We start from the raw sequence: 12,666 nt of genomic DNA, 5'->3' as shown, positions 1-12,666 counted from the left end.
ACTATCACTGAATACAACCCGAGATCCTTCAGGTCTATGCTCATCGCATGAGGCAGATATAATACGTATATACGTGCCTCCAAGTGCATAATAGCGAATCACATTTATGGACTTATTGACTTACAGAAGATGAATCTGCGCAACATTCTCTGAATCCAAGTCTTTTTATTCCGTCAGGGTAACGACTTAACGGCAGTACCAACCCACTGGCAAATCCTCCCAGTTCTTCTCACAAGCGCAAACTACAGTAAGTGAATGCTTAGATGCACTCATGCTAATGATGGAGTACAGTCCCTGTTCCACATTGCGAGCCACCTTGATCAACATCGCGTCAATGCCATCATAGGGAGAAATCCAGCGGAAAGTGGTGAAAGTCGATTCAGCATACATGTTGTGCCAAATACAGTCGACACCATGAATTGTGTGAACGCCGTCTTCAATGCTGATGAAGGGTTCAGATTTAGACTTTGGATGATCTCCGCTAACCGCGACTGCTTGTTCGGGACTTGATTCTGGTTTGTCCAACAACACAGCAACCTCATTTGAGTCACTAGGCACCGCGTTTGGAGCTGTGACCTTGGTCATGGTGCTTAATTTGATGCGAAAGAGGTTCTTAGGCGAACAATGCAATAGTTTGGCGCATCCGTCAATAAATGAAGAAAAGAGATTTGGTATTGGGAGAGCAGGTATGTTTTTGCCTTTGAAGACTTCCTGTTATTACCGTTGTTAGCCCTTTGGGAGATGTTTGTGTGAAGAGAGCTTGTCGTAGAGGATTATAGAATCACTCTTAACAAGAAAACAGGAAAAGCATGATTTTTGGAAACAATTACTAGAGAAAAGGTAATTGAAGAACCACAAAGGAAAGGTAGACAGCAGGCAACACGCCCAAAGCATGCTCCGCAGAGTGCGTGTAAGTGGTGTGAGTGGATACGCCCTCGTCATCATCGTCACCATCAGAGTCCGATAATGTATTAGATTAGGTAGGCTATGACTCATAACTACAAGCTTCCGGTATCAGTAATTATTAGTTCACAGCGAGATGCAACTGATCACCGAATTACACAGCTTTCTTTCACGCACGATGGTTAGCATGACCCCGGTCAGCAACGCGGCGAACCACCACCACTTTTTAGACCATAAGAAAACGAGATCTTACAATTGGTACGTAAGGCATTTTATCGCTCTCTTAATGCCAAGCCGTTGTCGCAATTATCAGCATTGCTTGCTAAGATGGGCGTGTTCCGTGTACTCCCTACATGTTCAGGCAAAAGACATCTTATCTGTACAATATCGCTGAATATAGTAGTCGCTCCTTCTCCAGAAGCTGTGAAGCCAGCGCCGTCGTGCGCCTAAGTATGTCACCAAGAGCACGGTCAGTCCCTCTGCTGAAACCTCAATATAGCTGTGAAGTGAAATTTCTCGAGCTGCAGTAGATACACCTAGGTCAGATAGAACGTGATGATCTCTAGGTGTGGGTAATTGTGTCATATGGCTAGCAAGGATCTTAATCATTTTGAGCTCAGCAACAGAGCTCAGCAACAGAGCTCAGCAACAGAACTTCGAGAATAGACTGGAGAACAGTGAGCGGAAGAAGATGAACATCTGCCCTCTAGTGTAACACTAGCCTCTTTTGCTGATTAGAAGTCCTGATCCCAGCTCCCTTATGAAGAAAGAGGCCTAAAATTGCCTTGCGGTTATTCCGAAAGGCCAATATAAGTAGTCGGGTGTCAATGTACCTATGCGTCTCCATTGCTGATGTTCATATCAGCTCCTTTATTAATAAGAAGCCTTGCTATTACCTTGCGGCCGTTCCGTAAAATAATAAAAGTGCTCTAGTATTAATCCATTTTATCGTTAATATTAATATCATCTTCTTCATCAACAAGAAACATTGCTATTCCAAAAAAGGGCCTCTGTTGTTGCGGCGCAAGAGCATTGCTATTTCCTTAGAGCCATTCTGTGAGGCCCATGAAAGTGGTGTTAATCCATTTTTATCGCTGGCATTTACATTAGCTCCACTATTAACAAGATGCCATGCGACTCCATAGAAGTCATTCCGTACGGCCCATGAGAGTGATGTTATCCCATCTTTATCACTGGCATGAATATCAGCTCCAGTATGAATAAGAAGCTCCACTATTGCCACATGGCCATTCTGTGAAGCCCATGAAAGTGGTGTCGACCCATCTTTACCGCTGGCATTGATGTCGGCTCCATTATAAATCAGAAGCCTCACTACTTCCTCGTAGCCCTTCCGTGAGGCCCATAAGAGTGGTGTCAACCCATCTTTATCACTTGCGCTTATGTTGGCTCCATTACGAATCAGAAGGCTCGCTACTGCCTCACGGCCACTCTGTAAGGCCCATAAGAGTAACGATGCTCCATCTTTATCAGTAACGTTAATGTTAGCCTTATTGGTAATAAGAAACTTTACCACTGTCTCAAAGTCCCTTAATACGGTCCACGAGAGCAATGATAATCCATTTATATCGCTGACATTAACGCCGGCTCCTTTGTCAATAAGAAACCTTGCCACTGCCTCGTGGCCATTTTGAAGAGCCCTCATCAGCGAAGCATAGCCATAATTTAACGTATCTTTGGCGTCAACGTCCCCTCCGTTCTCGAGAAGCAGCTTCACGATAGTCTCATAGCCATTTTCTGCAGCCACCAGTAATGGAAAATCCCCGTGTTTGTCTCGCCAAGTTGCAGATATGCCGTGTGACAAGAGGAGATTGACTATGGCCGTTTGACCTCTTCGTGAAGCTAAGAGAAGTGCTTCATCATCACGCTCATCCTCGTCCTTGTCTTCGAAGCTTTTATTGAATCCTTGTAATTTATGTGTATTGGCTCCAGCTCTGAGCAATTCCGAAAGAAACTCCTCAAGAACGTCGTCACAGTCCTTGTAAGAGAGCTCTTTTAAGGCAAAATAGACAGCTCCGTCGAGTTTGACGTGTTTCTCAAGAAGCTTAAAGAGTAGCGTCTTGTTTCTATTACCAATGGCATAGAAAATGAGCCAGGTCTGCTGCTTAAAAAGATCAGCACCCGCCTCAATCAACTTCCAGATCACCTCCTCGGCGTCCACTGTTAGGGCAATCATCAACGGTGTCTCGCCGTCATTATTTTCCGCATTGATGTCCACAAAGTGGTTACTTCGGTCGTCTGTGTCTTTGTCCTGAATGATGCCTTGGTTAATCGCCTCGTTTCGAGGCTGCTGCCACTCGGTCGACCGATTCAGCAGCGTGAGTGCCATATTTTGGTGGCAATCTCTGAGGGCGAGAAGTAGTGGTGTATTGCCGTCCGAGTCTCTACCATCAACTTCTACATCATCTTTCTGCAGGAGTGCGTCGAAGGCGCTTTTCGAGCCAAGTGCAACCAGGACATGCAGCGGCGTTGCTCCAATGAAGGGCCACCCCGTGGGTGAGTGGGCGTTATTAGGATCCATGACTCTCCATATGCTCGCAATTTTCCTCATGAATTCAGATTGTCGATCCCATTGAATGAGCTGGAGGAGATCATGTTGAGAAATTCCTTCCCGCTCCACCTCCCTGATATGGTGGAACAGAAAACGCACTGCATATGGTACTAATGGAAATCTTGCTGAGAATGTGCCGCGAGATAGCTGAGCCCCTTCTAACACCTCCCTCAATGCCATGTATCTGAGACAGGACCTCGATATTTCAAAGTGGCCAGTTCCGATTTGAGATTGAGAGGCATCCCCAAGTCTCACATGGTTGAGAAACTTCTCGAGTATATAGTCAGCGACTGATTGGTGGACGAACTGAACTTCCCGATCCCAGTCTTCTCCGCCAGGTTCGTATTGCTCCCAAAGGTCACGGGTGCGGAATTCCACCAAGCCTCTGGAAATGTGTCTAACGTGCTTTTCGAAATCCTCCAAAGTATCGGACCAGCTGTCGTGGTTTCTGAGTTCGGAGACAGTCGTGTAAGTCATGTCTTTATCTGTAGCAAGCGCCTCCCGAAGCTCTTGTGCGGATAAGGGTCGTTCAGCAAATAGAACCCACTGGAACAGCTTGGTCATCTGATGATTTTCGGCTCCAGTAACGCCGCTCAAAATGTTGCTGTACAACTCGTCAAGGGCTTCCGGGGTAGTTGTGATCATCTCGTGCAGCTTCTCCGCCTTGATGCCAATTGTGTTTCCATCAATCACCATTGAAGTGATTAAGACTACCCATTGGAATCCTCCTTGAGCCTTCAACAAGATCTCCTTCTCCATCTGCTGGCGCTTTGCTTTTGGTTGAATTTGCTTCAGTCGCTCTCGAATGACCAACCGGATGTCTTTGTCATTTCTCTCTTCCACAGAGATCGTTGAGGTCGTGCAAAGGCCAAGAAGTGGAAAATGCCTGGAAGAAAAGCATATCTTTACCTGCGCTTCTTCGCGTTCAACTTTGTTCATGAGGCTTTTGAAGTATTCCAACAGGTGTTTGGCATGAAATTCTCCACATTCATCAATCGCGTCAACGAAGATGACTACAGGCCGGTTCCTCGTCCCTTTGGTCAAAACCTCAGACATGAAATCTTGAAGTTCTTCTTTGGTCCAAGCCCATCTATTCTCCTGGTATGTCCCGAATCGTCTCTCCTGGTCATGAAACCGTTTAGTGAGCTGAGAGAGATACTCCGGGAAGGATATGAGCATGGAGTTCAGTAATGCACGGAATAGACCTAGTAGGTTCTTCTGCAAAGGCGTTCCTCGACCGTGAATAAAAAAGGACACAACGAGCTCCCGGGACTTTCTGCTATGCATCATTGTAACGGCGTACTTCATGAGAACGGACTTTCCAGCCCCGGGATTTCTTTGACCCAGAAAAGACCTCGTGATCTGTTCATCCAAGCCTGGTATTGCGAATCATCGAGGAGCCACTCACAAGTATCTTGTGCTGAATGAATTTCTTTGTACCTGTGCTCTTGTTCTCGAAAAGAAAGCGACTGGAGACACTCTATGCCGGGTCAGTCACTTATTGCAAATGATTCTCAATCTACACACCAATGTTCTCATCCGAAAGCTGTGTTGGTGCTGGAGGAGCCGTTAGTGTATTGTATATGTAGAGTCAGGGCTGGTCACGCACAGTTATTTCTAACTGCCGTACTTATGGCAACAGACTTGCTTTGTGATATTCTTACTAGTGCCGTACTCATGGCAACAGACGTGCTTTGTGATATTCTTATTAGTGCCGTACTCATGGTAGCAGACTTGCTTTGTGATCTTTTTATTAGTGGCTCTAGAGCGATCCGAACACGAGTGTAGAGCTCGTCGTATTGGTTGTTATATTTCACCATCTCGGAATGATTGCGATTAATCGGATGTTGATGCTTACTGCCGCATGTCGCGGATGAGACGTCAACTAACACTTTAGGATCTCCGGAGAGTTCCCATTTTCCATCTTCCATCTGAACGAGATATGAGCAGCAATTCAGGGCAGTAATATAAAAGATAGAAATCCTGAAGAGCGCACCTCGACTGCAGTGGGGGAATTCTCCGTTTCGTAGAAGGAGACAATTCGAAGACGTTTTGTGCCGAATACATTGCTGAAGTCTTTTTCGAGGCGTTGAAGGAGTGCTGAATTCTTATTGAGCGACTCAAGAAGACTCCTGTTAGGGTTGTCTTTAACCAAAGGAACGAGTGATTCAATAGCCATCCCTTGGTGAGGAACACCGAAGAACAGGAATCCAGAAGTAGACTTCAGTATTGATGCATCTTTCTCGTCCAATTCTTCTTTCAACTTGACTATAGCCTGTGACTCGGATTGTAAGTATGTGGCACGGAAATTGCTTCATTAATTTTTGGTGGAGACAACACAAACCTCTTTAATCACAAGACCACCGAGACTGTGTCCAATGAAAACTGTGGGACGAGTTTGGGTGAGCTCCTGAACACAAGATCAGCTCGAGGAGTCAATTTGAATATGAGAAAACAATTCTACAAACCCGAACGCCCTTTATGTCGATTTGAAGAGCTTTGCCCAAGTCCGTTAAGTTCTGAAATGACCTGCTCCGAATGAGTCGAGTGTCATATCCATAGATTAAGATCCTTGCACCGGGAACATCTATTGGGAGAGCATCACGGAGCCACATAAAGGACCCATGTCTCTCTTTGAAAGAACCAAACGCGTGTCCGCCGAGACCGGATATTGCGATTACACTGAATGTACTTGTCAACACAGTATATGTTGTTGGAAATTCTCCGTTGACTTACTCCACATAGCAGTCATCGTTCTTGGTATGTTGAAGAGGCGTAAAACCCGAGAAATGAGTATCGAACACAAGTGATTTTCTCCGGCTGAAGCCATCCTCCTCTGAAGTTTCGTCCGCCGGGAGGTTGAATACCCATTCATTTCGAGAGCAGTCGGACAGACAGTTTGGGAGGGTATGAAAACTTAGAGTTGCGACTTTGCTGATTTTTTCGATAGGGCTGATTGCAAGTGAATGAACAACAACGTTGGCGCCGGCTTCCATGGAAAGGATTCTCTTAACGAGCTCACGGACATCGGCCCTGGTTTCGCATTCACATGGGATCCCTCGTAGCCTAAAATTTTGGTAGCGATCGGCTGACATAACGCTGCTGCGCTGACGACAGAGATTCCAAGAACTCGAGGGTCAGAGTAATTGGGTGGAAGCGGTATTTTCCAGGGTCGGTAAAAGCAGAGCAAAACCTGGCACCTATACCGCAAAATGTCGTCAAGCCTTAGCTTCGCGAGCAACGCAATTTGTTTCCCAGGCTCTTGTCAATTAGATGTTTTCAAGTCGGGCAGCGCCTAATAGGCGGACAGGGCCGCGTCCCAATTCGAGGCTGGTCAAGATGATTGGGCAGACGCCCTCTATTACTGGCTGGACCTTCAAGCGTTGGATTGGTCGGTCCGTGGTGACACAGCCTTCAGCCTGGTCTTGGCCAGCTGCATAGTATGTAAAAGAGATATTCTCTCTTCTCTCTCTCCTCTCGGTCTCTTTAAAAAGAGAATGGAATCTCTACCAAAATGACCCGTTATTATGTCAAATGGGTGCTAGAATCAGCCGGTGTTCGTTGGTGGTCACCTCTTATTCATGGGAGACCCCGAGGATTCCCCTACCCATGCCTCTACTAGAACTAGGAGTAAGCGTGCCCGAAGAAGCAGATACCATTCGTTTGGCAAGAGAGCGGCATCTACTGACCCCATTCACGATATTGACTCTTTCATTAACGCTTTTATTAATCACCGACATGATGATGAGAGATTGTCAGTTATGGAATAGTCTCACTAAATGGCAGAACAACTGTCAATACAAATGAGTTAGTTGGTGATACCATTAGTATATTGGGGCTTTTCATGAGGCGAATTCACGCAGTACCTCATCAACCACCAGATTTCCGGAACCATCTATCAGACCTACGTCGATTCTCGCTTGGCGCAAGGCGTGCTGAAAACATCCCATTTGGTGCGGTTTCGGTGACGGCCTCTGCAGCTCAATGCTACCTTTTGGCGGAGTTGAAAACAGAGGATTGGTCAAGATGCCAGCCTGATTGTCGAAACGCCGACCTGGAAACGCCGACTTGGCAGCCACCTCCAGATATTAGTGCCAATGAATACACAATTCATTACCCGAGGGAGCATCACATGGGTGTACCTTGACAGTGACTGGGTAAAACACGAAGCGTGTGAGATGCAGAGTTTCGCTATAAGGCGCCTTTATAAGTTAGTAATGTATGCATGGGGCAGTTAGCATAGAGTCTAGTGCTAATACTCGCGGGTCTTTTGGTCTGTGTTAGCATTGTCGTTGATCATCTTTTCTTCTTCTTGTTTTCGATCATACCACTGATGTCTTCAATGCGCTATAATTAGCAGTAAGATCCATTTTCATGTTACGGCCGCCCCTCATTCAATCATCATCAATTCTGCCAGCTCCTGCCTGATACGAAGCTTGCACAAATCCTTCAGTCCCACACTGGCACCATGGAACTCCTAAATATCATCATTTTTCACACATTAAATGTACTATTAACTACAACGCCGGTCGTTAATAGCCGCTAGGCATTTTGTAACTATGGGCGGAGATGCTAGCCAGGGACGTAGTGAGGGCAGAGCCGCAGGAATGAAGCATCGCCTATATATTCCCTCGCAATACTGGACTGTGTGTTCCCTCATATATCAACCCTCTTTCGATCATGATAGATAATACGCTAGCTTCGCCACCTTAGCATGCTGCCATAAAAAGAACGACTCAGTCCAGTTTTGCACGGGGAAATGGTGTTCTCTCTAGGAACAGACGATCTTCCGATTTCTCAATGAGGAGCTGACTGCCTCGCTGATTCACCTGGACCTCCACAATCGACGACTTACTGTGTATACCTGTACAATTGGCCAGACTTTCTGGACATACAGACCATATTCACTATGCTGCCAAAGTGGGCAACCCATCGCGCTATGGGGACAATGGTGGTGATGCTGCTGTTCGGCGCTACATTTTCCATAGGCCACCACTTCTTTTATCAAAGCTTGTCAGGAAAGCCGCCGCCAAGCTCAGTATATTTCAGCCATCTTGGTGGCGGCTTAACTGGACAACAAGTTAACTTGGCCGTCGGCTCCGTATTTGCCTTCCTTGTCAACTCTGCTTTTGGCGCTGTGATAACCACTGCGGCGGATCAGGCGCTGTGGGCAACGGTTCGGACAAAAACATTGAAGCTGGGCACTATTGACAACTTGGCGACCGCGACAACCGGAATCTGGAGTATATTTGACTTCCGATTGTGGAGAGAGAGCCCGATTAGGATGATTCTAGTCACTATTTTATGGTAAATACGGATCTTCTAGATGATGTATATACATATACGGAAGCCTATAGATACTCACATTTATAGGCTTATATCCATTACGTCTTTCATAACACCAGCCACCCTTAACGTAGTATGGTCAGCAACAACGTCCACATCCTTAATGAGAGTCCCACAGATCGATTTTACCAGTTTGAACTTTGCCAACATACAATCACAACCAAGCCTCTCGCCTATGTATGCATACAGCAATCCCCAATACGCTGTCCTGCAAACAGTGGCGGGAAGCACGACAGGAGGTTATGTCTTGCCAATATCCTCACCATACGACAATGCTACATGGCTGCTGGAATTTCCCGGGCCGGCTCTGTCGTGCGAAAGCATTAACAAAGCATCGGCTTTGTATCACAACATCTCTGATAATATCCTCAACGCAATGACTGCGGGAGCAGCCGGTTGCGTGCGATCTTTCGGCTACCTCTCTTGGGTGCCGACTGTCCCCGATATCAATTCCGGAGCCATCAGCTCGTTACCCTTCCCTAGCCTCTTTAATATCTCGGATAGCAAATTGAGTAGTGCTGTATATGAACCACCATCACTGCCGCTCGGGCCAGTAAGCAGGGACGCTGAAGTATTGGAACTCTATATCGCAGCCATGCCGGGCATGGATCAGAACAGTACTTGCCAAAGACAGCTGCCTAATATGACCATTACGAGTTGTTATATGTATAACACCTCATACATAGCAAACTTTACATACGTCAACAACATTCAGAGCGTAAATATTACAACGCAAGGCTCGTTCAATAACATCTCGGCGATGGAACCCATCGCAGGTACATCTCCGCTCGAAATTAACCAAACCCTTCACAATCCGCCCATGTACAATGTACAAGGAGTCGAAAATTATGCTTATGAGGCTGTAATGGATGCTTTTGGGCGAATGTTTGTGGGAGCTATCGTCCGTGACTTTGACGGCGATGCGTATGGGAACACTGTGGGGGTAACAATTGCTGCCGATATGGCATCAACACCGCTCTTACGAACGAAAGACTTCAACTTCTTGCAGCCTCTTATTGTGACAGGTAACTCAAAGTTCCTGAAAGGGTTTGCTGATTCCCCAATACTGTGGAACGGCAATTCTGTCGAAGCAGCAGCCAACTCGACCATCCCTATGGCTGGGGTTATGGAGGAGCTATTCCGCAATGCCACTGTGTCCCTAATGAGCAATTCTTTGTTGCAGTCAGTCAGCCATATCTCTAGCATCTCTTTGCCTATACTTTACTTTCTTTGCCATATACAGTTATGCTAATATACTCACAGGCCCAATTATTCTTCCCCATACGCACCACCTGATGTACCCGTGACACAGACACACTATGCTTTAATTTACTCATATGCGGCCAATACTCTTTGGCTTGCGTATGGAATTGCCCTTGGTATGACTCTTCTTAGTATCTTGCTAGGCGTTGTCTCTATATACCATAATAGTGGTTTCTCGTATATGTCTAAATTCTCTACGATACTTCGAGTTACCCACTGTATTGATCTTTCAGATGCCATACAACCTGAAGATAAAGATGGGAAAGATCCGACGCCACGATACATTAAGAATTTGACGGTTTCATTTCCGCCAACTGGAGATACAGTGCGTTATAGACGAGCTACGAAAGATTCTGAGGGAGGGCAACTGCGGTAGATGGAAGAGAACTAGACGTAGATGGCGAGTCTTATCATTTTATGTTATCGTGATACTGAATAAAAAATAGCCTAATTGCACGACATATCATAACTAGAATTAACGTTACTAGCTTAGTCCTGCTTAAACTGAGAGCAGCTAACTATCATTTCTTGTTTCAAATGCTGGGCTGTCGCGGAGGAAATTTCACCACCGTGCCTACTTGTAACAACATATCAGTCTGGGGTGTTTTCCATATGAGTACCTTTAGTTAGCCAATAATGGCAATAGAGTCACGATACTAATAGAATACTTCAGGTTGTTACATACCATTGCATTTACTCAATAACGTCAAATGAGTTCAGCTAAAGAAAATGAAATAAGTACAATACCAGTATCTGTAAATATAACCCTGTTGTAATATAGTATGTGTACGAATGAAATTTTTAGTACAAAACAAATAGTAACAGTAGCTCTGTTTTATTAAACTATGCCAAATACATGCTCTAATATATTGAAGGCCGCCTGGCATAAGCGTACTTTTGTGCCGGAGTCAAATATATAGCTCAATCCCTTCGTCACTATTGCTCAAAAGTACGTCTGTTTTCTCAGAGGCCTCGCAGCAGGATAGCTAAAACAAAGCATTTTATTGACAGCTAAGGAACGCACTTTTAAACTGGACTGACAAACAGTAAATAACACACAAGCAACCTAGCTTGCCTAACTGCTATAAAAATTATAACGCAAGAACAAGTTGCAGCATTATCCAGTGGATGTAATAGTGCTTGATTAATTAGCTTCAGTGCGGTAATATCCTAACGTCTCTAACATCGGCTTGTTATGGAATCTATATAGGTATACGCGACTCTCTATATCAGCAGCGTGGTGATACTTATTCCATGCGGGTATACAGAATGTATCTCCTTGCTTCCAACGAAAGCGCTGTCCATTGATCTCTGTGTACCCGCTGCCCGAGAATACGTGATATATTGACGAGGCAGTCTCACGAATGACAGGCGATGTGCAGCCTGCGTTCAGACGCTCAGCTGCGCCACCAAGAGTTCGTGAAACTATCGAATATGTTAAGGAAACAATCTGGAGAGACTTTCATTGCTATAGTCATACCTGATGTACCGTCTGACTTGGTATAATCCTCCGATGACCAATCGCTTTCGTTCTCATCTAACTTGGTTTGCATGGCTACCCAGGGGAAAACGAGAGGCGAAGACTTGGAATCGACTTCTTCGTACGGATATGCAGGAGACGGGTAGTGCTCAACAAAGTGCACCGGCATGAGTGTATAATTCGGCACATCAAGGCCGTCAAGCCAGACCATGGCTCCCGACCCGTCTTTGCCCTGATCGTGCCAATGCCACGGAGGCGTAAGTACCAAGTCTCCCCGCTGCATGCGAAGACGTTTGCCTTCCACAGTAGTGAAGCCACCTTCGCCTTCAATGATGAAGCGCATGGCAAAGGCTGTGTGTCTGTGTGCGACGGTGACTTCATTCGGCATCACGATCTGGAGTCCCGCAGCCAACGTGTCATTTGCAAATGGAGGCTCTGTACATAACATTGTCCAGCGTCACTTCTTTTGAACCCCAAATTACATGCAATCATATAGCTTAATTTACACACCTCGAGCTGGATTGATCAGCATCAATGTTCGTCTTTCAGCCTCCGCTGGAGGCACCACCTGCCCCGCAAGTAGTAAGACAGGTTTGATTTGCTCGTACTGCCAGACCACTGGCACACACGACGAATTCGGGACTCGTGGGTTAATCTTTGCCATTTCTGTCCATAGAGGCTTGGTATGTGCCTCTGAGGCCAGCTTGAACAGCTTTTGGCTGGCGTCTGCCGCCGCATTGGCGTGCTGGTTCGTCTTGAAAGAGGCCATGATTGTATTCGTCGAGTCAGATAAGATGAATGAGATGTGATGAGAGATGGCTAGGAGAGGTTGTCAATGGCGTTAAGTACATGATAGCTATTAAGGTCCATGGCCACATAGCAGAGATGCGGCAGGGGAACACATGTACGCTTTGCCGATACACACCCGACGGCACGTAAAGGCGGCAAAGACCTGGAGCAGCCGATTATCCCCCGTTATTCCAGCAACCAGGTAGGGCCGCTTATTCCGCCATGATCTTATATATGTATATATATATATTTAATATACACCAAGCTAGAGTGAAAATTCATCGTATATCCTATCATAGACGCCATAAGTCCCATA

The 12,666-nt window shown here is 45.9% G+C and overlaps 4 protein-coding genes across 4 annotated transcripts; 1 reads left to right on the top strand and 3 right to left on the bottom strand.

Moving 5' to 3' along the window:
- Positions 1-186: 186 nt before the first annotated feature.
- On the bottom strand, positions 187-585 carry T069G_09437 (uncharacterized protein; the record flags this gene model as incomplete). Its single annotated transcript, XM_056176647.1, has 1 exon — positions 187-585. The coding sequence occupies one exon, from the start codon at positions 583-585 to the stop codon at positions 187-189; it is 399 nt and encodes a 132-aa protein (XP_056025125.1).
- Positions 586-1,894: 1,309 nt separating this feature from the next.
- On the bottom strand, positions 1,895-6,468 carry T069G_09436 (ankyrin repeats (3 copies) domain-containing protein; the record flags this gene model as incomplete). The annotated part of the gene is made up of 9 exons (XM_056176646.1): positions 1,895-2,826; positions 2,995-4,231; positions 4,382-4,848; positions 5,000-5,029; positions 5,331-5,403; positions 5,469-5,747; positions 5,817-5,882; positions 5,941-6,154; positions 6,209-6,468. 9 exons carry the CDS (start codon positions 6,466-6,468, stop codon positions 1,895-1,897), a joined length of 3,558 nt encoding a protein of 1,185 aa, XP_056025124.1.
- Positions 6,469-8,381: 1,913 nt separating this feature from the next.
- T069G_09435 (uncharacterized protein) lies at positions 8,382-10,457 on the top strand (the record flags this gene model as incomplete). The annotated part of the gene is made up of 4 exons (XM_056176645.1): positions 8,382-8,779; positions 8,846-9,435; positions 9,505-10,000; positions 10,082-10,457. 4 exons carry the CDS (start codon positions 8,382-8,384, stop codon positions 10,455-10,457), a joined length of 1,860 nt encoding a protein of 619 aa, XP_056025123.1.
- Positions 10,458-11,225: 768 nt separating this feature from the next.
- On the bottom strand, positions 11,226-12,330 carry T069G_09434 (cupin domain-containing protein; the record flags this gene model as incomplete). The annotated part of the gene is made up of 3 exons (XM_056176644.1): positions 11,226-11,506; positions 11,562-11,996; positions 12,072-12,330. The coding sequence occupies 3 exons, from the start codon at positions 12,328-12,330 to the stop codon at positions 11,226-11,228; spliced, it is 975 nt and encodes a 324-aa protein (XP_056025122.1).
- Positions 12,331-12,666: the final 336 nt, after the last annotated feature.

This window comes from Trichoderma breve, chromosome 6 (genome assembly GCF_028502605.1).
Source record: "Trichoderma breve strain T069 chromosome 6, whole genome shotgun sequence".
In the NCBI taxonomy this organism is placed as follows: domain Eukaryota; kingdom Fungi; phylum Ascomycota; class Sordariomycetes; order Hypocreales; family Hypocreaceae; genus Trichoderma; species Trichoderma breve.
This window is presented reverse-complemented; position numbering and strand designations above follow the sequence as displayed.